The sequence below is a fragment of the Suricata suricatta genome, chromosome 11 (genome assembly GCF_006229205.1).
Source record: "Suricata suricatta isolate VVHF042 chromosome 11, meerkat_22Aug2017_6uvM2_HiC, whole genome shotgun sequence".
NCBI lineage: Eukaryota > Metazoa > Chordata > Mammalia > Carnivora > Herpestidae > Suricata > Suricata suricatta.
In genome coordinates this window covers 108,540,660-108,565,596 of record NC_043710.1, presented here as the reverse complement: position 1 = coordinate 108,565,596, position 24,937 = coordinate 108,540,660, and the positions used below count along the sequence as shown (strand labels likewise).

The following is a 24,937-nucleotide window of genomic DNA, read 5'->3' as shown; positions in this document are numbered from 1 at the left end:
CGCGCCAGGAGCCCGCGCTGCACGAAGCCCTGGCGGGCGGCGCGACCCCGGCCGCCGCTCAGCGCCACGGCGCGTTCCAGGTCCTCCAGGGCGCCTGCGGGACGGGCGGGGGTCAGAACCGAGGCCCCGGGGCAGGGCCACCTGCAGCCCGCCTGCCCTGGCTCCTCGGCCGGGTGTGGGTACGCCCATAGCACGCAGGCGCACTGCAGTTGGCCGGCCTTGCCCTGGGCCGCACGGTCCGTTGAGTGGCAGAGCCGAGACTGTAGTCCCCGTGACCTTTCGCCATTGAATACACCAAAACGTGAAGGGTGCTGGGCGATTTTGAATGGTCACTGTGTGCCTGAGTCTGGCCCCTTGTCCAGCAGTAGCAGGCCGTTTTGTCCATTCACATGGACATTAAGCATCTACCCTGTGCTTGGTGACGGACTCTGAATCTCAGTCAAAAAAAAAAGTACTGACAACCATTTCTTACAAGTACAGTAAAATCCCTTTCTCTTTCTTGTCCTTTTGAAGGCATTTCTCTCCCCTTATTCAGTGTGTGCTTTAAACCAACGTTTCCCTGGGGCGCTTGGGTGGCACAGCAGGTGAAGCAGCTGGTTTTGGCCCAGGTCATTATCTCGTGGTTCATGACTTGGAGGCCGCTGCGGTCAGCCCAGAGCCTGCTTCAGGTCCACCTCTCTCTGCCCCACCTCTCTCTCTCTGCCCCTCTAGTGCTCTGTCTTTCATAACTAAATACATATTAAAATGTATATATTTAAAACCACTCCTCCCTCACCTGTTCTTCCTCGTTCTTTGTCTCCAGGATCTTCATTACTTTCTGTTTTCATTAAAGGAGGCCTTGGAGCCAGAGCTGGCCCGCACATTGTCATGTATATCATTCTCGTGAAATACCTGGATTGTGCGTTAATCTCTGAATTCAAACGCAGGCAGCGTTAGTATTCTAGGGCCCGGCTGCAGTGGTCTGGGCTCTGCCTCAGTTCACTCTCTAGTCTAAGGAACTGTCAGGCCGCGTGCGGGGCCGCTCTCTGTCCAGACTCTGTCTTGATCTCAGAGCCCAGCGGGGGCTGTGCTGCCCAGCCCACTCAGATGGTTAAGAAGCTCTCTCATCCCAGCATTTCTGGGGCTCCGCTCGGGGAGCTGGTCTGGAGGGATGGAAGGCCCTTTGCAGGCAGCAGCACCTCCATTCCTCTCGGGGCTATTGATCTACAGACTGTCCTCAGCTGCTTTTACAGCCTACTCAGCCCCTCCTGCCAAAGCCAGGTTGAATCTGGTCACTCCCCAGTTAACATCCTTTTAATGATTCCCCAGGTGTTCAAGACGTAGGCCAACCTGCCTACCATTCCCCGTTCCTCGCCATCAGGCCCCTGTTCACTGCTGGGGACTCTCCGCCCTCCCACGGTGCCCCATTCCAGCCAGCCCGGAGCTCTGAGGTTCCCTGTACTTTTCCATCCTCCTGGGTCTCTACCTGCCGTTTCTACTCCCACTTCCTGTCTTCCTTTCAGTTGCCTCCCACTCATCCCTTCAAACTCACCCCTCAAGGCGGGGGAGGGGCAGATACCGTGCTGAACCCTCGCAGGTGGTCCCACCCCTTGGACCGTGAGCTTCTTGAGCAGCAGTCGCACAGGGGCATTGAGAACACAGACCCTGGAGCCCCCCCCCTCCGCCTGCTGCAAACCCCGGCTCTGCTGCAGTCTTCTTCCGTAAAATGGAGGTGCCGACAGCACACACCGCGGGGGTTGTTGTGAGGATTCTGTGCAAAGTGCTGGAGCCCCGCACAGAGTGGTCCCTGTGGGGGGTCTATCTTTCATCTTTGTCCTCAGCACCTAGCCCACCGCTAGGACAGGAGACTCTCATTAAATGTTTGTTAAATAAACAAATGGGGTGCAATCTCTTTGATGTTCGCAATAGCCCCCAAGAGACGAGGGGGCCGTGAGATAGCTCTAACCCGTAAGAACACAGGTTCAGAACAGTCTAGTGACTCCCCAGCCCCCAGGCCCGGGCCCCACAACCACGTCATCTCGGGTCTGCGGACCCCAGGGCCCCTTCTGCGGAAGCTCCAGGGCCTCGGCCCTCACCTGCCACATCTCCTTGGAGTCGGCGGGCCTGGGCTCGGTTGTTGTAGGCCGAGGCCCGCTCGGGCAGCAGGCTGATGGCTTGGCCAAACCTCTCCAGGGCCGTGTCGAGGTCGCTGGCCTCGGCTGCCATCACCCCCTGCAGCTCCAGGGCCTTGGACTGCTCCAGCTGTGCAGGAGGGAAAACTCCGTCTGTGTCAGCAAGAGGAAGGGACAGGTATGAGGCTGGGAGCAACAAGCAAAGGCCAGCTGGAGCTCTGGAAAGCTGCGACCGGAGCCGGAGTGGCGGGGGCTGGGACGTGGGTCACGGCGGGGCCAGAGGCCGCGTGTTGGGCCGGGGGCGCTGAGGTCACCAGGGCTGACAGGTGGTGCTGCCTTAGTTCCCAAAGGACCTGAGAATGGAGCTCAAACGCCTCAGCCTGTAGCTAAATGACCTACTTGAGGTCACAGCCTGGCCTTTGCACAGCTTGGATTTGAACCCAGGCCTTTCTGGCTCCTTGGCCTGTCCCCGTCATTCTTTCTACTGCGCTGCCTCCAACACAAAGACCCCCATGACCCACTCGGGTCGTGAAGGTCACTCCCAGGGTGCCCCTCAGCTTTCTAGGCTGGTTTCTGTGAGGCGGAGGCTTCACCCCCTCAGACACAAAGGTCACCAGACACTCCCGGTGGGGACTGAACAGCGCCCACTGGAGACCGCAGGAAGGCAGTGAGTGCACTCACGTGTGTAAGGGTCGGCTCAGGGCCTGGCTTGGAGCCGGTGGAGTCCTGAGGGCCTGCTGAGGTCCGAGCCGGTCAGCGGAGCCACCCCACCCCCCTTAGGTTCTGTGTGGGGTGAAATGCCCGTTATGACAAAGATGCGAGTTTAGCACCTCCCCACGTCCCCAACACAGATGAGCTTGGATTATGGGGTGAATTAGTGGTGAGGCAAGTTGGGGGGGGAGGGGCGAAGGGCACACAGATCCTGGCTTTCCCGAGAAACTCTTGCCAGGCCGCAACCTGTGCACCAAGGCTCAGCCCGCCTCCGATTCCAACCTCAACCCTCATTCGAGGGTCGCGGAACAAGGCGCCCCGTGAGCCCACCATCCTCTGCCATCAGGGGGGCGCTACCGACCACAGTCCAACTCACCTTCGTCTACTTCGTCCTCCACTGCCTCTCCCACATCCAACCCAACAAGGTCTCCGAATGGGGTGTCAGGGTTGAAGATGGCCTGCAGCACCGCCTGGTCGTTGGGCGTCCCCATGGTGCTGGCACCCCACTCCCAGGTCCGAGGTGGCTCAGCACGGACGGAGCAGGGAGGCGGGGCCGAGGCTCACGGCCAGCTGACCTGAGGGCAGTTCTGTTTGAGGTCCGGCCCCGCGAAGCGTCTTCCAGTCCTTGGCGGCAGTGTAAACCCAGCCTCATCGGGCCTGGGGTGAGCAACCCTGGCTGGGCTGAGTATTTAAAACGATTTCTCAACTCCCCGCCCCAGGCCTAGGGGGAGGAGCAGAGTAAATAAATCCGATTTCTGCCTCAAGGGGGAGGGAAGCGGGGGAGGGGGGGGGCGCTCCCTGAAATGCCTTCATTTTACGATATTCATAGGTTGGGAGTTAGTCATTACAAGCCCTCTTGGCAGCCCATGGATTAAAGAAAAGGAAAAAAAAAGTGGAATATTCAGGAGATCAAGCAGTTCCTTTGTCCCCTCAACCCCGTCTTCATATCCAGGGTTGATTCGGTCCTGAACCCGCAGCACTGACGGGTAAGGGGAGGGACGCTGGTCGGAGCCGGCGTGGGCGGGGCCTGGCGCCCGAGGAAGGCGAGGCGGAGCCGCGCGGACCCGCCTGCCGAGGCGCCGGCGGTCGGGGCTCAGCGCCGGCGGCTCCTCCCCACCCCGCCCGGAGCCGAAAGAAAGTGTGATCGTGTGCAGCAATAAACTTGACATGTTTATTAATTAAACTATCACTTAAATAAAAAAAAGTGCATAGAAAATAAACATGTTTAAAAACTCCTTTTTTTTTTTTACAACTATGTACACTTTTTACTTTTACATTCAGTCTTTCGTAGAGAGCTTTCAGCATTATTATTTTTTGAACTATTAAAGTATTTTCCTTCATCCCTGTCACAGGGAGTTAACACTGATGGACTTTAGACACATTTTTTTCCTTTTTTTTTTTTTCTCTTTTTCTCTAACCAGAAGCTTGGAAGAACACAAGGAAAAAAACCAAAAGATTTGTTATACATGATAAAGTTGTCAAGAAATGTCTTATTTCTAGAAAAGAAGCTTGTCATCTGTTGAGCTTTTGAAACAATTATTCAACTACCTGTATTTACTAAAGAGACTGTTAAAAGTTCAATAAAAGAAACACCACAAGTCTATTTCTTGGTTGAAAGAACTAGAGGACCTCGGAACAAGATACCAGGAAAGCACAGAACACAATTTTCCCCTAAATGCAGGTGGTGACCCCAACATTCATAACCAAAAGTAGAGAAACGAGGAGCACAGGTACTGACTGGCAGCGTTCTGGGGCGGAAGGAGATTCCGGTGACACCGTTTCTGCTTCTCTGATCCCCGGAGAGGCCGGTTTTGGAGGATCCGAGCGCCGGCCCGACAGTCCTGCCCCCACAAGCGACTGTAACACAAGCCTTATCTATAGTGTTAAGAGAATTAAAAGCCATGGACTGAACTAGATTTTGTTACATGGTGCAATACTATATTAGTTCCTATATATATCATATTTATATTTGAAAACCAAAACAAAAGAAGTTGCAAGTTTTCAGAGTGTGAGACTCGACTGGTATTCATGATTCGGCACAAAACCATCTGCTTGATAATCTTGTATTGCTTTAAAATGAAGGAAAAGAAACGTAGAATTACACCCAGCCCTTTGCAGTGACCCGCTTTTCCTTTAGAAAGAAACAAAACAAACAAAAAAACCACCCAAACCTTGATTTCTAGTTAAAAAAAAAATCCCAAATCAAACTTAAAAGTTAACATCTGATAAGGTTTTGACCTTTAGTATTTCAGATACTTGATTGAGCGTCAGTCCTTTAGAAAGATACATTCATTCAAAGGTTTTTTTTGTTTTTTTGTTTTTTGTTTTTTTTTTTTGTTGTTTTTATGTTGCTGTTGTATTTTTTTAAATCAAGGGAGCTGCATGGTGCTCACTGCATTGGCCGGGGAGGGGGTGCGGGGGGGTGTGTGACCGGGAGGGGGCTGACAGAGGCAAGCGGGGTGGTGGACTGAACCCCGGCACAGGAGTCTGGCTGCAGACTTACACAGAGCTGCCAGGGCCCCCCCGGATTCTGGTGATTGGTCTAAAACCAGGAGGGCTGTGCTGGAGGTGCTGGACGGTAACGGAGGGAGCCAGGGGACCGAGTTCCGGCCATAGGGTCAGCGCCATGCAGCTGTTCAGGTCACACAGTCGTCGCTGGCCACCAGGGAATGCAGCCACAACAGGTTTCTAGCAGCGAAGCTGTAAGGGGCTGGCTCTCTGGCTGAGAACTGACCAGGCTTGCAGCTGCGACTCCTCAGGGATTCGGGTGCCCCTTGGGGGGTTCCTGGGAATGACTCACCACAGTTCCTCGGTCTGCACTTTTGTGCGGAGATTCCCTTGGTCACTTTCAAGATAAACTCGGGTGTTTTGGAGACAGATAGGCCGTGGTTGGTTTGGTTTTGTGTTTTGCCTTCTTTCCCTCTGGTAGGGAACCTCAGCTTATTCCCCAAGTTGCTGGCAGGTACGCTGAATTTTGGCAATGGACTCGAGGCTGAGCTAGAAGAGGACTCTGCTCATTTCTCTGGTTGACAGGGACTGAAAAGGCAAGGCAAAGCAGCTGCAGCCGGCAGGAGAAGGGAAGACGAGTCCCCCTCCGGCCTCAGGGTCCGGGACTGGTAGAAAGAGGAGGAGGGGGCTCACAGTACAGCTCGGCCTAGCAGGGCAGTGACTAGGTCTATTTAGCTGAGTCTCCCCCAGCCCCTGACTGGCCTTTGGGTCTTCCTCAGGGTGAATTCATGACCCATCAGTGCATTAATCATTTCAGTAACAAATGCAGCTTAAGGTTTTTTTTTTCTTAAAAAAAAAAAGAAAGGAATAAAAGGATTTACAAAAAAACCTCACACAGTGCAATAATAAAGGAAACCAGACACGAGGGGGACCCCTAGGGCCACCGTGTCTTGTTCACGGGCAAAGGAGGAAGGGAGGCGAGGTCTGGGTAGAGTGTGTTTCCCCAGTCCCCTGCTGGCACTTCTCCACGATGACAAGTCTCTGCCATCCTGGCCACAGTGCTGGGCTCCCTGCACAACAGCGAACACAGTGACAATGTTCCAGCAAAGCCACCAGACACAGTTCGTAAGGTCACACGGAAGAACAGGAAGCCCAGGGCGGAAGGCACAGCAGAGCCATGGGTCCCGGGCCAGAGAGCGCAGGGCTGAGTCGTATTGCTTTGCTGGACTTCCGGAGGGACTGGCCGCTCGAGGGGGAGGGGCGCCTGGCCCCCTACTGGACTGCACTGCTCGGAAACCCGGGGGCGACAGGGGCCGGGAGACCTCTGCTCTGTCGCGAGTGGTCGGACCGAGCTTCAGGTTCAACAGGCTGCCCCGGAAGGGGGCACAAGGGTCCGTGGGTTCTGTGCAGGTACGAGGACCTGGCGGGCAGAGGGAAAGGGGACGAGGTGACCGGTGAGGCAGATGGCGATGGAAAATGTCAGGCTGCCATTCAGCTTGGTCGCTATCTCGGAAGGAGGGAAAGATGGGGGAGATGGAGGTCGCGCCTCTCCCGCTCCGAGCTGGTCCGAGAGAGGAGCGCGCAGGCGCGGGACGGAAGGGGGCGCGGCTGGGTCAGGACACCGCCACAGCCTTTTGAGGAGCTTCCACTCGGGAAGGAGGGGGGCGGCCCGGTGGCGATGGCGACGGGTGACCTTCCTTTTCCGTTTATTGTCAGAGAGCAAACCCAGGGCCCGACCGTGCGGCCGGGCACAGACAGGCTACACAGTGAAGGAAAGCACACCTTCGGGGAGGGGGGAGGGGGGCAGGAGAACCAGACTTTGTGTGTACAGCTGAATATTTTCTCTAACTTCATCCTATGAAAATAAAAAATTATTAAAAACCGATCTTCTTTTAAATTAGGATAATACCGCGGTTTAAAAAATAGCCTTGTCGTAAGTGCTTCTCCCTACGAAGTGCTTCTCATAGAAAAATATACAAAATCTATTTACATTTACAAAACCTTAAATAGCAAACTGTAAACAGAACAGAGTGAAACCCAATGACTTAATTTAACAGGGTCAGGACGCCGTCTTGGGGGAAGGAGGAGAAGAAACCTTTGATGCGGTTTCAACTACATCCTAAGAGTAATCAGGGCAGTAGTGTCATTTAATTTACGTAACCTGTGGATTCTGCGCCGGTGGCACAGGTCCTGCGACACAAGGTGCTCTAGTCCCCGAGCTGTGGGCCCTGAAATCTGATTAGTGTTCTGCCTTCAACTGGACACCGACCGGTTAAAAATGAAGTCTGCCTATGTCTCAACAAGGGGAAAAGAAAGTCACCATGTCCTAGGGATGGGGCCCAGGGGTTGACCCTGGTTGTGAAACTCTGGCTGTTGCATGATTCAGATCCTATTTAAATAATCGTTTTCCTCGTCTAAAAAACCATGCTACATATATTTCTTTAAAACTCTCAGCGGAGCTTTATGAAAACTCCAAATTCTGTCTGGTTACGGCCAATGGCTCCTGCCCACTTCCCCACCGGGAGTGCTTACAGGCTCCGGGGACGGTTCCTGGGCACAGCCTGTGCCCGACAGAGGGTGTCCTTGAGCAGGGAGTCCCGCCCCTCTCCCACCCAGGAAGCTCGGGAAGGCGGTGGGATGAGACAGGGGAATCGAAGAGAGCAGCGGAGGGAGGAGAAGGGATGAGGGGGGCCGCTCCTATGGTCAAGAAAGGTAACTGGCTGAGATAAGGCTCATGGGGGAACACTCCCACTGAAGGCCCGCGGGCTCCGTGTTTGGTGATTAATTGGCACAACCCCAACGCAGCCTTTTGACACCAAAGGTGCTAAGAATCCTGTCTCCCAGCCGGAGGTGAGCTCTCAAGTGGGAGGGCAGTAGGGCGAACCACCAGACCTCCTGTTTGTTCAGCAGACGGCTGTGGGCCGGCCGGCGGGCACGCTGCCAGGCATCCACCCCGCTCCACTCCCCGGGGCCCTGCCGACCACTCGCCTCCTGGGCTCGGGAAAGGGCCGAGGCGGGGATGGCGGCCTCTCTCGGAGCAGACACTCGGGCCCAGTCTCCCGGCGTCACTGACCCTCTCCAGGCTCCTTCCGGGCCAGTCCGCTGGCGCCCCCGTTCCCGCTCTTTCACGGCGCACCATCCGGGGGCCCCCGGAAGACGGGCCGGTCACGGAGCGTTCCTTCGAGACCCCGTCTCTCTCTCCAGGACCACCGTCACATGCAGGATGTGACCACGGGCCGTAAGGGAGCCCAGCCATCACGGAGGCCCCTCGAGCCGCGCGCGCTCCATCCCGGGACGCCCCGCGGCGGGCAGGGGCGGCGCTAGTTCAGGAACTTCCGGCACTTCTTGGCACCGCAGTTGCAGGGCAGCTTGTTGCTGGCGTCCTCGATGGGGAACTTGTAGTCGTAGGTGAGCTCCTCGCCGCGGTAGATCTTGCGCATGGCGAAGATGACGATGTGCTTCTGCCCGTCGATGTTGATGACGCGCGAGTAGCAGTTGGGCTCGCACGAGTGGTTGATGAAGCGCGCGGCGTTGCCGTGCATCGTGGCGTCCACCACCTCGGCGTCGTCGATCCGGAACATGTAGCAGCCGATGCCCTGCACGCGAGGGGGAGGAGAGCCGGTTACTGCCCAGCAGAGCGCCGTCCAGGGCGCCGGCTGCTCCCGCGGCTCGCTCCGAGGCCACGGCCACCGCGCGGGCGGGGGAGTCCTGGCTCCGCGGGAAAGAGAAACCCGGGGGCCGCGGCACGGCTGCTTCTGACCCGCTCGGACACGCCTTCAGAGGGTATCTCTGTGCCCTAATCCTTAGGGCGGATTCTGAGCTTTTCCTGGGGCCCCCCACAGATTTTAGAGGTCAAAATGTAAAAAAGAAAACAAAAGGTATGTTCCAATTAATAAAATATCCTATTTCTTTTGGGCCGTGGGGAGCACCCTCGTCGTTGACGTCCCCTCCCGCCCCCCCCCCCCCCCCCCCCCCCCCCCCCCCCCCCCCCCCCCCCCCCCCCCCCCCCCCGCACGCCCGCAGAGCGGCGGGCGCTCACCTTGCTGTCGTAGTACTTCTCCCGCTTGTCCGTCTGGATGGAGCGGATGACGTTGCCAGCGTACTCGATCACCATCTCCCCCGCGTCGATGTTTCTCTTACAAAAAAGACCCCGGCCGTGAATGGGAGACCTACGACACACGGACGGAGAAGAAATTGGCCCCGGATTTTGCAAATCCGGTTCACCGTGTGAACACATGAATAAATGAACTAAACCTCCTGGTCTGTCAGTTCCCCAGGAAGGGCAGACACTCGAAGAGAAAAAAAGAATCCGGGCCCACTTGATTTGAGTACATTTGTTGTTTTAACAAATGGCCAAGAGAAGATTCCTTCACTCTGTGAAGTACTAGAAGTGCCAACATGTGAATGCTCACTGTGGGAAGCTCCTTGCTCAACACAAGGAGGTACAGGATCCCAGGACATCAGACTCCGTTAATAATGGCTAGAAAAACCTCACTTGTGGAAAGTGGGAGATCATTCCAGCATTTGGTTCACTTTGATTCGGAAAAAGATTTGTTTTCTTCAATTCGTTCGACAACTTCAGCCGTACCTGTAGACACCAACCGCCTCCTTGGAAGTCTTCTTTAAGTGCCGGAAACGCATGGGCATCGGCAGGTCCATACTTGTTGCCCTCCTAAAGTCACAAGGTATATGACTAATGAATTCTCTTCAGAAGGTAATCAGTTTTAAATTTTTTAAAATGTTTTTTTAAATTTATTTTTGAGAGAGAAAGAGACAGTATGAGCAGGGGAGGGGCAGAGAGAGAGAGGGAGACACGGAATCTGAAGCAGGCTCCAGGCTCTGAGCGGTCAGCACAGAACCCGACACGGGGCTCGAACCCACGAACCATGAGATCATGACCTGAGCCGAAGCTGGATGCTTAACCGACTGAGCCACCCAAGCGCCCCAATAATCAGTTTTGAGTCTTGGGTCAAAGGTTCCTAGAGAATATGGCTGCATTATTCTCTTGGTTCAACGCCAAGCCTCACAAGTGTCATATAAAATTAGGCGTGTAACGTACACAGGACGTGACCACGGGGACTATGGCGAAGCGTCAGCTGACAGGGCATATACAGTTTGGTTACAGAGGATTAAGAAATGCGTCTTAGACGTATGCGCATTTCTCCTCTCCAACACGCCAGCTACGGGCACCTCACACTTGATCTTGGCCCAAAGGCCAAGAAGCAGGCCTGCTGCCTTACTACAAACTGCATTTCCGTCTTAAATGTTATCTGGAAATTCTGATCCAGACAAAACCACGCAGCGCGCCGACAGCCAGACCAGAGGGAAGCACGGACTGCTCCTGACGAGCCTGGACCGCAGCCTCACCGAGCGGACTTCAGCTGCACCTCCTCCTCCTCCTCGTCGTTGGGGTTGTACTCGGGAGGCTGCCGGTGTTTGGAAGCCAGGAAGTTGAACATGTCAAATGCTGATTTCCTGGAGGCAAAAGATGAAAGCGTGCTGTGACGGAAAGGCGCTGGCGGACAGCACCGACACTGGAAACCTCAAGGGCCGCGTGGGAAGAGACTCTCATTAGATGGTCACATCGGGGCCCAAACCGGCCTATGAAAGAGATGGCACTTGCCTCAGGTGAACTTCAGCCCTGGCCGAGCCGTGAGGGTTCAGGGGCGGCTCGTTGGCCTCCTCTGGTTTGTGGAAGCGGAACTTGTAGTTCCTACAGTGCTTGGCCCCGGACAGCTGCTCGATCAGGAACACGACGGCGTCGTGCAGGATCCCCAGCATCCGGAGGCCGCTCACACCTGTCGGGCAGAAGGCACCGGGGCAGCGCGGGCGCGGCCGCCAGGAGGCCCGCAGGCCCCCGAGCGCCAGCCGAGCTCTGGCGGGCTGCTGGGGACGCACTGCACTGCAGGCGAGCCAGAGCTCCGTTAGCCAGCCCCCGGGATGACGCAGGCGCAGATCTAGCAGTGTGGGAAACGTCCATGACAGATTACGTGACGAGAACCCCCCTCGCAGACTGCTCTGTGCGCACACGGGCAGGCCGCGGTGTCACTTCACTTCGTGGTCCTAATGTCCATGTGAGGCAGGGACCATGCATTTTCAGGTCAGTAAATCTAGGCTCAGAAATTGTATTCATTTATTTATTTAAACAGAGGTGTTTTTAAAAATTTCCTGTAGTGTTTATTTATATTTCTTTTTAATTTTTTACAATGTTTTTTATTTATTTTTTGAGAGACAGAGAGAGGCAGCGTGAGCAGGGGAGGGCCAGAGAGAGAGGGAGACATGGAATCTGAAGCAGGCTCCAGGCTCTGAGGTGTCAGCACAGAGCCCGACACAGGGCTCAAACCCACGAACCGTGAGATTGTGACCTGAGCTGAAGTCGGATGCTCAACCGACTAAGACACCCGGGTGCCCCAACAGAGAATTTATTTTTATTTTATTAAAACATTTTTATAATGTTTTATTTATTTTTGAGAGAAAGAGAGAGCAAGCGTGAGCAAGGGAGGGTTGAGAGAGAGAGAGAGAGAGACACAGAATCTGAAGACAGGCTCCAGGCTCTGAGCTGTTAGCCCAGAGCCTAACGCGAGGCTCGAACTCACAAACTGTGAATCATGACCTGAGCTGAAGTCAGACACTTAACCAACTGAATCACCCAGGCGCCCCGAGAATTTATTTAAAAAAAAAATCTTTCAAATACTTTTTTCAATTAAAAATTGTTTTGTGGGGGAGAGCACAAGTGGGATCTATCTGAAGCAGGCTCTAAGCTGACAGGCTGATAGCAGTGAGCCTGATGCGGGGCTTGAACTCACAAACTGTGAGATCATGACCTGAGCTGAAGTTGGCGGCTCAACCGACTGAGCCACCCAGGTGCCCCTAGGCTCAGAGAATTTGAATACTATACCCAAGGTCAGGCTAGTACCATGACGTCAGAATCTTGGACTGGAGAGCTTCAACCATGATTCCATTTTTATTTATAGGTTAATGGGAAACCTGGGTTCTCTAACTTCACACTCACATCGGTTCCTCCCTAAACTTGAGAATGGTTAGCAACAAGCCCTTGACACAGAGCACTCTGGTTTTGTTGCTACAGTGAGTATATGGGGTAGCATGCCCGACAGGTGCTTGGTTCCACTCACTTAACCTCATGCCATTAATGAGCATTTATGATTTTCTTTATTTTGTAAAAGTTATGCTTATTAGTTTTTAATGCTTATTTTAAAAAGTTATTTTAATGTTTTTATTTATTTTTGATACAGAGAGACAAAGCATGAGAGGGGGCGGGGCAGAGAGAGGAGACACAGAACCAGAAGCAGGCTCCAGGCTCTGAGCTAGCTTTTAGCACAGAGCCCGACACAAGGCCTGAACCCACGAACGTGAGATCATGATCTGAGCCGAAGTCAGAAGCTTAACCGATTGAGCCACCCAGGCGCCCCTAATGTTTATTTTTGACAGAGAGAGAGAGTGAGAGAATGAGAGGGGGAGGGGCGCAGAGAGAGGGAGACAGGATCGGAATTGGGCTCCACACTGAGAGCAGCGGGCCTGATGTGGGGCTTGAACCCACGAACTGTGAGATCATGACCTGAGCCAGTCAGACGCTTAACTGACTCAGCCGCCCAGGCACCCCTGTAAAAATAACATTTACAGAAACTGTGGACATAGACAGTGAAAGTCTTTCCAAAACGACCGGCTTCTTGCATTGAAGGGATGGGGCATTCCACCACTGCTGCGGGGGCGCCTGGCTGGTGCCGTCAGGACAGCATGTGACTCTTGTTCTTGGGGATGTCAAGTTCGAGTCCCACATTGGGTGTGGAGATTACTTAAGAGTGAAAATCTTGGGGTGCCTGGGCGGCTCAGTCAGTTAAGCGTCTGGCTTTGGCTTAGGTCATGATCTCACGGCTTATGGGTTCGAGCCCCGCATCATGTTCTATGCTGACAGCTCAGGGCCTGGAGCCTGCTTCCTTCCGATTCTGTGTGTTCCTCTCTCTCTGCTCTTCCCTGCTCATGCGGTCTCTCTCTCTCTCTCTCTCAAATAAATAAAAACAGTAAAAAAAAAAAAAAAAAAAAAAGTGAAAATCTTAAAAAAAAAAAAAAAGCTAATACTCTTTTTCCTTTAGGTTTATTTATTTACTTTGAGAGAGTGAGCATCGTCTCAGGTCAGCAAGATCACGACCTGAGCCAAAATCAAGAGTCGGTCACTTAACCGACTGAGCCACCACGCAGGCGCCCTGAAATAGCTAATATTCTTTCTTTACATTTTTATAAGGTCAACAGCATCCTTTCCTTGCAGATCTTGTTTCTGGTGTTATTTACAGACATCGAGACAAGAGGGGTGTCTGTTGTGCTAGGACCACAGGTGCAGCTCTGGCAGACACGGCCTCTGTGCTGGGAGTCGTATTTAGAGATGCAGGTTCAGTGTAATTTGGGGACCATGTGTCCTGCCTTGGGGGCCATCTGGGTGACGTGTAAATGACAGTTAACTTCTGGGGGGCGGGACCCTGTCTACCTTTTAGTTTGTTCTTGCGGTTGCTTTTTCATAGTTTAAAATTCTTCCGTGTCCCTGTTAATTGTTTGAGAAGAGTGGCAAGTTACTATTAGCCACTGAATTTTTCTTTCACTTAGAGAATTTCTAAGGGCGATCGTTTGGTTTCAATGGCAAGCAGCAAGTTCAGTCTCCAGTAACATTCTTTGGCCACAAATCCAACATAAGTACATAACACAAGTCTCCAAATAGAAGACAATTAAGCCAATTAAGATAATGGCAAAGATTTCCACCCCCCAGAACATTGATTTTCCCCAAGAATTTTTTCCTAGGAGTTTTAGATTGTCATGGATTCCTAGGTAGAAAAAGACATTGGAAAAACATAGTTATTTCCACAAAAAGTTCATTTTTATATTTAGGTTGAGTGTTCAACTCTGCTTGCACTGGAGGGCTCAAAGCGACATCCGAGTTCTGTGTCAGTAATGGGAGAACAAAGATGAATTCTCCGTGGCCCCCGTTCCCACGCTCTTGGCAGAGAGGGGCCGACAGGCACCCAAATCACACCCGGCGACGGTGCCCAGATCAAGGCTGCGGGAGCGATCTCCTCCGTGGCGGAGGCCCCCTCGCTCACGCGACAGGGGTCTCCTGAGCACTTACTCTCCCCCATCTTCTTCCCGTCTGTCTGCTGGGCCCGACGGAGCCTGGGAGCACAGAGGTGAACGAGACAGGCAAAGCGCCTGTATTTTTTTAAATTATTATTTTTTTAATGTCTTCTTTATTTTTGATACAGAGAGAGACAGAGCATGAGAGGGGGAGACGCAGAGAGAGAAGGAGACAGAACCGGAAGCAGGCTCCAGGCTCTGAGCTAGCCGTCAGCACAGAGCCTGACGCGGGGCTCGAACCCACGAACGGGAGATCTGACCTGAGCCGAAGTCGGAGGCTTAACCGACTGAGCCCCCCAGGCGCCCCCAAAGTGCCTGTATTCCGGGAGCTTTTCTTTCACAGAAGAGACAGACCACGAACACCCCAAACGCTACTTGCTGCGTGAGCGGCCCTTCTCGTCATCACGCAGGCCTCAGCTTTACTTAACGCCATTGCTTCTAGAAACTCCTTTCCTGACCGCTCTGGCTGGAGGAGGCCCCTGCCCCCACCCACCCACCCTGTGCACTTGATTTCATTCTTCACAGCGCGCTTCTCCACCACCAGGGAATAGCGTCGTGCGGCAGGGACCTTGTGAAAGGGTCAGCGGGCTGGACACCTGGGGGGCAGGCCGGGCCTGCTTCCGCTCAGCACTTCTGTCCTAAGGGGCGCGTTCAGGTGTTCAGGGGAGTTTTTAAACCACCAACATTTAAGGGTCGAAGACTTTATTGTACAATTGGTAGGCACCAAAGAAGCTTCAGAGGTACTCCCAGTGACACCGAGGATTCACTACCGGAAGGAGACGAGAGACTCAGGGACCCTCTAGAAGGCTTTGGGGATGAGCGGTGAGAGAGTGGCAGGGGCTCTTCCTGAGGAAAGGGGGGTGAGAAGAAGGGGACACGACTCATACTTTGGGGCAGAGTCCACAAGAGCGGCCGGCTGGACGTCATGAGAAGGGAAAGGAAGTCAAGTTTTCCCGGACTCCCTTGGCTTGAGGTACGGGGGTCGGTCGGAAGAACGGGGGAGTCGCAGGAGTGCAGTGTGAGTGTGAGTGTGCGAAGGCAGGACCGGTGCGGCGGGGGCCAAGGGCCTGGGAGAACCCGAACTCTTCTGTCTGTTTTCTAACATACAGTATATTCGCTTTAAGCGGGTCTTACGATTCAGCAACTGTGTACGGCACTCAGTGCTCAGGAGATCTTTTTAAAAGCTTATCTGCCATATGCTTTTTTAAAAACGATATTTGAGTTAGTGCTTTAAAAATTTATAAAAGTGGTATCCACTCATGGAAATAAAGCGGAATAGTAGAGAGGACAAGCTGCCCATGTGAATTCTCCAGGCCTCACGCAGAGGCAGTGTGCGTGCGTGTGCGCGCATAATATAAAAGTCTCTAAAGGGAGTCATGATCCTACCAGATACATACTGTTACGACCTGCCCTTTCCAATTAATTTTCTTTGGATGTCTTTCTAAATTCCCCTGTTGAGTTTTTACTTGGTTTGCCGCCTTTAGTTTTTGCTAACACATGTGGGACTAAACACCCTCATACTTTTTTTTTTAATATTTATTTTTGAGAGAGAGACAGAGCGTGAGCAAGGGAAGGGAGGAGAGAGAGGGAGACAGAGAATCTGAAGCAGGCTCTGAGCCCTGAGCCTGACGCGGGGCTCAAACCCACAAACGGTGAGATCATGACCTGAGCTGAAGTCGGAGGCTTAACCGACTAAGCCACCCAGGCGCCCCTTTAAAAAAAATGTTCTTCCTAATCTCCCCTCCCTCAGCCCACCCTCATACATATTTTTTTTAAGTTTATTTATTTTGAGAGAAACAGAGACCGTGTGAATGGGGGAAAGGCAGAGACAGGGAGAAAGAGTCCCAAGCGCTGTCAGTGTAGAGCCTGAGGCGGGGCTCGAACTCACGAGCCACGAGATCCAAGAGATCATGACCAGAGCAGAAACCAAGAGTCAGACGCTTAACCTGCTGACTGAGCCTAACCTAAGGATGCTTGACCTACCCTCTCCATCAGTCATGACCTGGCTGAGGCGACCTGCTGGGTAATTTCCCCAGAAGGGAACTGCTGGACGGAAGGGCACCGGATTCGAGGATTTTCACGCCATGGCCTAACCGCGCTTCCCAACAGCTGTGTTCATAATTTGTGTGTCTGCCACTAATGCGAGAGACAGCCCGCGTCCTCCCTCCTCACCTAGATTCCCTCCAAGTTCCGAATCTTTGCTAGTAAAGCCGTGAGTAAGATGGCTGGGCCTTCCTGGTTAGCTCGGTTGGTTAAGCATCTGACCCTGGATTTCGGCTCAGGCCATGATCCCCCAGTTTGTGGGCTGGAGCCCCGCGCTGGGCTCCGGGCTGGCAGTGCAGAGCCTGCCTAGGATCCTCGCGCCCCTGCCCCTCCCCTGCTTGTGCTCGCTCGCTCGCTCTCGCTCTCGCTCGCTCTCAAAATAAAATTTTTAAAAGCCTGTTAATAAAATAGTTAATCATGTTTTATTTATTTTTAAAACTTGTAAGTTTATGTATTTACTTTTGAATAATTCCGTAGGATACCTATAACGAAGAGACAGCCAAGAAGGAGTGTTGGTAAGGACGTAGGTATTGGATCCTTCAAGCATTTTGCTGGTGCAAAATGGTGCAGCTACTCAAAAAACAAGTTGGCAGTTCATCAAAATTTATTTTTGAGAGAGAGAAACAGAGTGCGAGCAGAGGAGGGACAGAGAGAGGGAGACACAGAACCCTAAGCAGACTCCAGCTCTGAGCTGTCAGCACACAGCCCGATGCGGGGCTCAAACCCACAGCCCATGAGATCATAAGCCGAGCTTAAGTCGGATACTCAACTGACTGAGCCCCCAGGGGCCCCGGTTCCTGAAAACACAGGGTTCCCACACGGCACAGCGATTCCCTCCGAGGCACACGCCCAAGGGCAATAAAAACACGTCTGCACATGTCAGCCTGGTGGCCCACTCAGTTAAGCATCCGACTCTTTGGTTCAGGGGTTCAGAAGGTAGGAAAACACCCGATGCCCATCAGCTGGGGAACGGAGGCACAGCAGAGGGTAAACCCACAAAATGGAGTAGGACGTGGCGACGTGAGGGGATGAAGCGCCAAGAGGAGCCGGGAGTGAGAAGCCCGCGCAGAACGCCACCCTCACTAGTGGAAGACTAGAACACTCTAATGATACCACAAAACGTTTGTTAGAATAAATTAATTCATCAAAGTAATAGGATACAAAGTCAACACACAAAAATCAGTTGAGTTTCTTTACACGAACAATGAACAATCTGAAAAAGAAATTACAAAACGATTCTATTTACATTAGCATCAAAAAGAAAAAAGCACTTACAATACTACCAAAGTGATCTATATATCCGGTGTGATTTCTAATAACATCCCAATGACATTTTTTTGCAAAAATAGAAAAGCTCATCTTAAAATTCATATGGACTCTGAGGGGATCCTGAATAGCCAAATCAATCCTGAGAAAGAACAGAACTGGAGGACTCCAATCTCCCGCTTTCAAAGCTTACCACAGATGTGCGCTAATTAACCAAAACAGCGCTGCGCGGCGTGAAGACAGACAGAGTGACTAATGGAACAGAACTGAGTCTGGTAACAAACCCCTGGATCTTTGGTGACATGACATTAAGATTTTATTTTTAAGTAATCTGTACACCCAACGTGGGGCTCAAACTCACAACCCCAAGTCACATGTTCCCCTGACTGAGCCGGCCAGGAGCCCCTGGTCACAGGAGTTTTGATGGCGGCGCCAAGACCACTTAATGGGGCAGAAGACGGTCTTTCCAACAAACGGTGCAGGAAAACCAGATATCCGCATGCAAAAGAACGCGGCTGACCCCGACCTCATGCTATAGATGAAAATTAACTCAAAATGGATCAAGAACCTAAGTGTAAAAAACACCTAAAGCTGTAGGACTCTTAGAAGAAAACAGGAGACAAAGCCCTCACAACACTGGGTTTGGCACTGATTTCCTGAATATGACACCACAGGCACGAACAGCAAAAGAAAAAATAGATAGATTGGACTTCATGGCAATTGAAAAATGTTGTGCATCAAAAGATACTGTCACTAGCAGAGCTAGTATTCGATGATTTCTCTGAATTGTTTCAAATCTTTTCAGTCAGGATAATGGTCTTAATTTGGCATATTAGGTAAATTGGGATATATAAATAAATAACATTACTTACATACATATAAATAACCTTATTTATCTATGTACATATAAATAGTCAATAACGTTGGGTCCCTTTTTAAAAAAAGTCTTATCGGGGCACCTGGGTGGCTCAGTTGGTTAAGCCTCCGGCTTCGGCTCAGGTCAGATCTCACGTTGGGTTCAAGCCCCGCATCAGGCTCTGTGCTGACGGCTAGCTCAGAGCCTGGAGCCTGTTTCCGGATCTGTGTCTCCTTCTCACTCTGCCCCTCCCCCTCTCATGCTCTGTCTCTCTATCAAAAATAAATAAAACATTAAAAAAAAAAGTCTTATCTGAGTATAGCTGACACAATGTTCATTAATTCTCACTATACATTTTGAAGGTTACATTAATATTCCTTAAAAAATTTTTTTTTGTTTTTTATTCATTTTTGAGAGAGAGATAGCACAAGCAGGGGAGGGTCAGAGAGAGGAGGAGACACAGAATCCAAGTCAGGCTCCAGGCTCTGAGCTGTCAGCACAGAACCCTACAATGGGCTCGAACCCACAAACCCATGAGATCATGACCTGAGCTGAGGCTGGAAGCCCGATGCCTAACCGACTGAGCCACCCAGGCGCCCCTTTTTCTTTTTTAATGTTTATTTTTGAGAGAGAGAAAGAAACATCACAAGAGGGGGAGGGGCAGAGAGAGAGGGAAGGAGCAGGCTCCAGGCCCTGAGCTGTTAGCACAGAGCCTGACGCTGGGCTCGAACTCCCGGACCGAGAGATTATGACCTGAGCTGAAGTCGGCTGCTTCACTGAGTCACCCTGGTGCCCCCTCATTTTTACTTGTCTTTAATGTTTTTATTTATTTTTAAGAGAGAGTGAGCATGAGTGGGGGAGGGGCAGAGAGGATCTGAAGCACTCACAGCAGAGAGCCCTATGTGGGGCTTGAACTCACTACCCTGGAGATCATGACCTGAGCCAAGGCTGGACCCTAACTAGCTGAGCCTTCCAGGCGCCCCAGCGCCCCCTCCTGGACAAGGGTCCTGAGGCTCAGCCGAGCGCGCCCGCCCGCAGGGCCATGCGGACAGTGAGAGGTGGGGGTGCGGCTTGTGCTCTGTTCCCTCTCCCTCCAGCCACGTGCCCCCGGCCCATGTGGCAGTGAAAGCCGGGCACAAATCAGAGGAAACTCTGTCCTCTTGGCCAGAACGGGGCTGGCTACTCAGTCGGAGGCGGAGGACGCGGAGTTCCGAACGCTGGCTTACTCCAGGAGTGGGGTTTTACACGCATTGTAAGTAATCCCTTCAAATTGGCTACTGGGAGAGGCGACGTACAAATTTACAGTTGCGCCAAAGACCGCTGCAGCGGGCAGACGATCAACAAGTCGTGTTTTCTTGCCCCTCAAGGATCTCCCTCACAAATTAACTAACTAACTAAATACATATATTTGCAAATCATCTCTCTAATTTCTAGAATATCGAGAGAACCTTTAAAACTCAACCGTAATAACAATGACAACGGGGGCGCCTGACTTCAGCTCAGGTCATGATCACGCAGTTCGGGAGTTGGAGCTCTGTGCTGACAGCTCCGAGCCCGGAGCCTGCTTCCGATTCGGTGTCTTCCTCTCTCCCTGCCCCTCCTCCATGTGGGCACCCATGCTCTTGCTCTCTCTCAAAAATGAACATTAAAAAAATCTAAAAACAACACCACCACCACCAAAGCCTGGTTAAGAAACAAAGGCCTTAAACAGACCTTCATTTTTCCAGAGAAGATTTACAAATAGCCAACGAGCCCACTGAAAGATGCTCAACATGGTAAGTCCTTTGAGAAGCGTCACCCGAAACTGTAATGAGAAACCATCTCACACCCATTTAGCTGGCTTCTATCAAAAACAGAGGATGTGAAGAAATTAAAACCCTCGGCCACGGCCGGTGGGCATGTGCCATGGGGGAAACCAGTATGGGGGTCCTTAAGAAATTAAAAATGGAATTACCCTTAAAAAAAGAAAAGAATGATCTAGCAATTCCAATTCTGAGTATTCGCCTCCCAGAAACAGAAAGGGGGTTTTTTTAAATAGGAACTATTTAACTTTATTTATCTATTTGAGCACGAGCCGGGGAGAAGGGCAGAGAGAGGAGAGAATCTTGAGCAGGCGCCACAACCAGGTGGATGACACAACCCTAGGGCCATGACCTGAGCCGAAACCAAGAGCTGGGCGCTGAACGGACCGAGCCCCCGGCCCCGGGGCAGCAGGGCCTCGAAGAGGCCTGTGCACACCCGCACTCACAGCCACGCCAGGGGCTGACGGGTGGAGGCAGCAAGTGTCCGCCCCGGGCGGATCGATCCGCAAACTGCGCCACGGAGGCTCCCGCGGCCGCGCGCGCTGCACGTCCTGCAGACCCGCAGCAGACCCGCGCACGCAGAAAGCAGGACGGGGCTGCCCGAGGCTGGGGGGCGTGGGGGAGGGGGTTCAGTTTGGCAAGAAGAAAAAAGTTACGGGACGGACGGATGGCTGCACGTGAGCGCATTTACCACCACTGAACTGTGCACTTAAAAATGGTTAAATTGGAAAAAAGGTTAAATTGGTAAATTTATGTGAATTTTATAAAAAAATTCATCTGTTTAAAAAATAATGAGTGATGGGGCTCCTGGGCGGCTCTGCTGGGCGGCTCTGCGTCCACCTTCAGCTCGGGTCATGATCTGCAGTTCATGAGCCTGAGCCCCACACTGGGCTTGCTGCTGCCAGGGAGCAGCCGGCTTCGAGGCTTCGGTTCGGCCCTCGCTGCCCCTCCCCCGCTCATTGCCTCCCTCCCTCCCTCTCTCAAAAACAAATAAGAAAAAAAAGAAAGTAAAAAGAAAACACTAAAGTACTGATACAACATTACAGCAGAAAGAAAGCCTGAAACCATTACGTTAAATCTAAGACTCCAGGCGCCTCAGTCAGTGAAGCGTCACACTTTGGCTCAGGTCATGATCTCACAGTTGGGGAGTTCAAGCCCCACTTTGGGCTCAGTGTTGACTGTTCAGGGCCTGGAGCCTGTTTGGATTCTGTGGCTCCCTCCCTCTCCGCCCCTCCCCTGCTTGCACTTTGTCTCTCTCTCTCTCTCTCTCTCTCTCTCAAAAATAAATAAACATTAAAAATGATAACTTAAAAAGTTAAGTCAAAGAATACAGTCACAAAAGGCCATATATTGGATGATTCCATACCGACCCCCAGAGACAGCAGGAGCTGAGGAGTGACTGCCAATGAGAACAGAGTTTCTTCAAGGGATGACGAAAAAGTTATGGAATTATACAGTAGCGATGGTTGGTCAGCTCTATGAATATACTAAAGGCCACTGAACTGTACGCTTTATTATTATTTTTTAATGCTTATTTTTGGGAGGAAGAGAGGGAGAGGGAGAAGGGGGGGGAGAGAGAGAGAGAGAGACAAAGCACGAGCGGGGGAGGGGCAGAGAGGGAGACACAGAGTCTGACGTGGGGCTTGAACTCAGGAATGATGAGATCATGACCTAGGCTGAAGTTGGAAGCTTAACAGACTGAGCCCCCCAGGCGCCCCGAACTGTATGCCTTAAATGGGTGAACTGTATAAGAATTACTTTTATTTTTTAAAGAGTTTGACACTTTTGTAGAATCAACGCTATAGTTTCAGACCGACAAGCTGTGACCAGAACGCTCTGAGACAGAGTACTCAGAGCAAGATGACCGCTGTGGCCGTTACCTGCAAACGAGAGCTGCTTTAGGCGGGCATTGGAGCGAGCTTCCTGGACTTTATCCGTCAGAGACTTCCAGGCGTCTGCGAGGAAATAAAACACTCGGTCAAGACCAGCACCGATGGCACGCACAGGCCTCGAGCTTAGGATCCCCGAGGGTGCGCACACCCTCCTACAGTGGGGTTTGTTGTTTTCTTGGTTACCACGTGCTCTGTGCGCAGAGCGCGCCGGGAAGGAGCACCACCCACCGGTGCGTCCGTCTGCGAGAAAGGACGTTCACGCCTCCTGAAAATGAGCCCGACCCCCCCAAAGCGTTCACATCCCCTGATGGTGGTCTGGGTCCCAAACCCGAACGTCTGGCATTACTCTATTCCCGACGCCCCTACACAAAACGGTATTAGCATTAATGACCAAACCCGCGCCGTGGGGAGGCCGTCTCCTCTCCTTAACACCACGGGCTGGGACTAGAAACCCTTCCCAGGCCCTCCGCGCCCCGGCCCGGCAGCCTGTGGCCGCCTCCTGCCTGCTGGCCGTGTCCCCGGCGCATCGCGCTCCACCTGCTGGATGCGGCGCCCGGACGCTCGGCGTGGTTTTCCTTCTCCTTACGTTTCTGTTCTTTAGGGACTCAGGCCCGGGTCTTCGGGGCCCCCTCCGTCCCTGCGCTCCGTCTCCGAGCCGTCCTGCCGTGCGTCCGTTCTCCGTCCCTCCCCCCGCCTGCAGCCGTGCCCTCGCTGAGTGGCACCTGTCACCTCCGGTCTCTGCTTCAGTCCACCTCAAGCTTCTTGAAATTGTGCTTGCATTCCTCTTCCCCAGACTTCCAAGGCCGCACGGCGTGGCCCGGAAGGCCGGCCAAAACTTGTGCCCAGCCCCCTCCGCACCGCTCTCCCTCCCCACCCCGCCGGGGGGCTCCATGCCCACCGCGCACGACCCTGTCCCCCAGTTCTGTGGTCACCTACAACGGGATCTTCTACCCTGTTTCCTGGGCTCAAGGACCCTGACTGACCTACAGGGCCTTTCCTCCGAACTCCTCGGTGCGAAGTGCCCGGAGACTGTTCCCTAGCTCTTTACCAGCCAGCGAACACCTACGGGCTCAGGGTACAGAGAGGAACGAGAAAGTAACACGCCAGCCGCCCTTCCAGGACGTTCCCTGTCGTGGACGATGTGAAAGGAAACAGACATTTATTGGGCACTCTGACGCTCTAAGCGAAGCCCTCAAGACCCTCAAGGGGCGGAAAGGAGGGAGGGGGGCGCTCACCCGCCTCAGAAGGCCAGGGGAGACCTTCCACGCCGAACCCTGAAGGACAAGCTGGAGCTCACCATGTACACCAGGTACAGGGTCGAAAGAACATTCCAGGCGGAGGGAAGAAACAGGGAAGGCACAGGGCTGAGAGCGCGCGGCATTCAAGGTATACCAAGAAGTCACAGAAGACAAGGCCGGGGAGAGAGCGGGGGCACGCGCGCTGAGTCCTGGGTTATTTCTCCACGGACGCCGACCGACGGCCACTCGACGTCGGCGCCTGCGAGCCCCTTCCCTAGCCCTGGCGCAGGGCTGCCCGCACCGGGGCTGCCGGACCGCGCAGGCGCGGCTCTGGCTGAGGCGGAGTCTGCGCTGCCGAGACCGCCTCTCCGTGTTTTCGTAACCGCGACCCCCAGCGCGGGGCTCGGGCTGAGCTGACGCCGCGAGGGCAGGGCCGCGCCCCCAGACGGGCCCCTCGGCCGGCGCGCTCACCTTCGATGCTCTCCGCACAGATCTGGAAGCCGTCGTCGCTGGAGATCTCAAACACGAGCCCCTTCTTGGGCTGCTTCTCCGCCACACTCTCCTTCCGTTTCTGCTCGTGCTGGAGCCAGAGCATCAGCGGAGAGCTGAAGCTGCTCTCGTCTTCGTCCGCCGCTTTAGGGTCTGCGAGGGAGAAAACGGACGGGGGCCCAAGTGGCCGCGTGAGCAAACGCTTCCTGCGCCCTGGCCCGCCGCCTCCAGGCCTCACACCACCCCACCCCCGGCCCGGTGACCCCTACTTCCAGATAACAGTCCTGGGCTCGCACGTGCGGGGAGCGAGGTGCCCTAGCTCAGAGCCACAGAGTGACCACAACTGGGGCTCTCTCTCTTTTTTTTTAACCTGAAGTCATGCTGTCCCTGTGGTAGACTTTCTGGTATGACAATTTGATAGTTTTCCAGTAGGCAGTTGCCCTCAATGGGGCCAAAGCTAAAAAATACTAATGATGGAAATGAATGAAGCGCTAGGCACGAGGAACTCTTCTAGGAACTCCCTGTACATTAACCCAGAGGAGGCTCAGAGCAGTCCACTGGAGGAGGTGTTATCGTAATCTACACTTTAAACTTTTTTTTTCTTTAAATATGTTTATTCCACATTATTTCTCAATAAAGTTGTAAAATAAAGCATAATGATCTTTTTTTTTCTGTCCTTGATGGAATGTATTAAATAAGCAAACACCCCAACAAGGAAAACAAGTACTACAATGTAAAAATATTAAAAGAAAACCCTCTCACATGCATAAATGAAAGATTGCACACAAAGAACTCACATCTTTTCAAGCTTCAATAGTAAATATTCTGCTACTATATATTAAATACTGCATGGTTTGCCCAAGCTAAGATGAAACCACATCATGAATCAATTAGCATTTTGCATTTTCTTTCATTATCTACTCAAAGTCATGCCTACTGCACC

At 52.8% G+C, this 24,937-nt stretch overlaps 2 protein-coding genes across 2 annotated transcripts in view; both read right to left on the bottom strand.

Annotated features, from left to right (window-relative positions):
* Positions 1–3,537, bottom strand: part of TTC36 (tetratricopeptide repeat domain 36) — a 4,198-nt gene extending 661 nt beyond the window's left edge. Inside the window, exons 1-3 of the mRNA XM_029915706.1 lie at positions 3,199–3,537; positions 2,076–2,264; positions 6–94 (exon numbers count right to left, since the gene is read on the bottom strand). Of these exons, the coding sequence (XP_029771566.1) occupies positions 6–94; positions 2,076–2,264; positions 3,199–3,313 (393 nt within the window). The 5' untranslated portion in view covers positions 3,314–3,537. The remainder of the gene's footprint in view (positions 1–5; positions 95–2,075; positions 2,265–3,198) is intronic.
* A 434-nt stretch (positions 3,538–3,971) lies between these two features.
* The window catches only part of KMT2A (lysine methyltransferase 2A), an 83,202-nt gene continuing 62,236 nt past the window's right edge, over positions 3,972–24,937 (bottom strand). The window contains exons 32-38 of the mRNA XM_029915705.1: positions 23,977–24,147; positions 22,256–22,330; positions 10,894–11,068; positions 10,638–10,745; positions 9,859–9,942; positions 9,310–9,439; positions 3,972–8,866 (exon numbers count right to left, since the gene is read on the bottom strand). Coding sequence (XP_029771565.1) covers positions 8,591–8,866; positions 9,310–9,439; positions 9,859–9,942; positions 10,638–10,745; positions 10,894–11,068; positions 22,256–22,330; positions 23,977–24,147 — 1,019 coding nt within the window. The 3' untranslated portion in view covers positions 3,972–8,590. The remainder of the gene's footprint in view (positions 8,867–9,309; positions 9,440–9,858; positions 9,943–10,637; positions 10,746–10,893; positions 11,069–22,255; positions 22,331–23,976; positions 24,148–24,937) is intronic.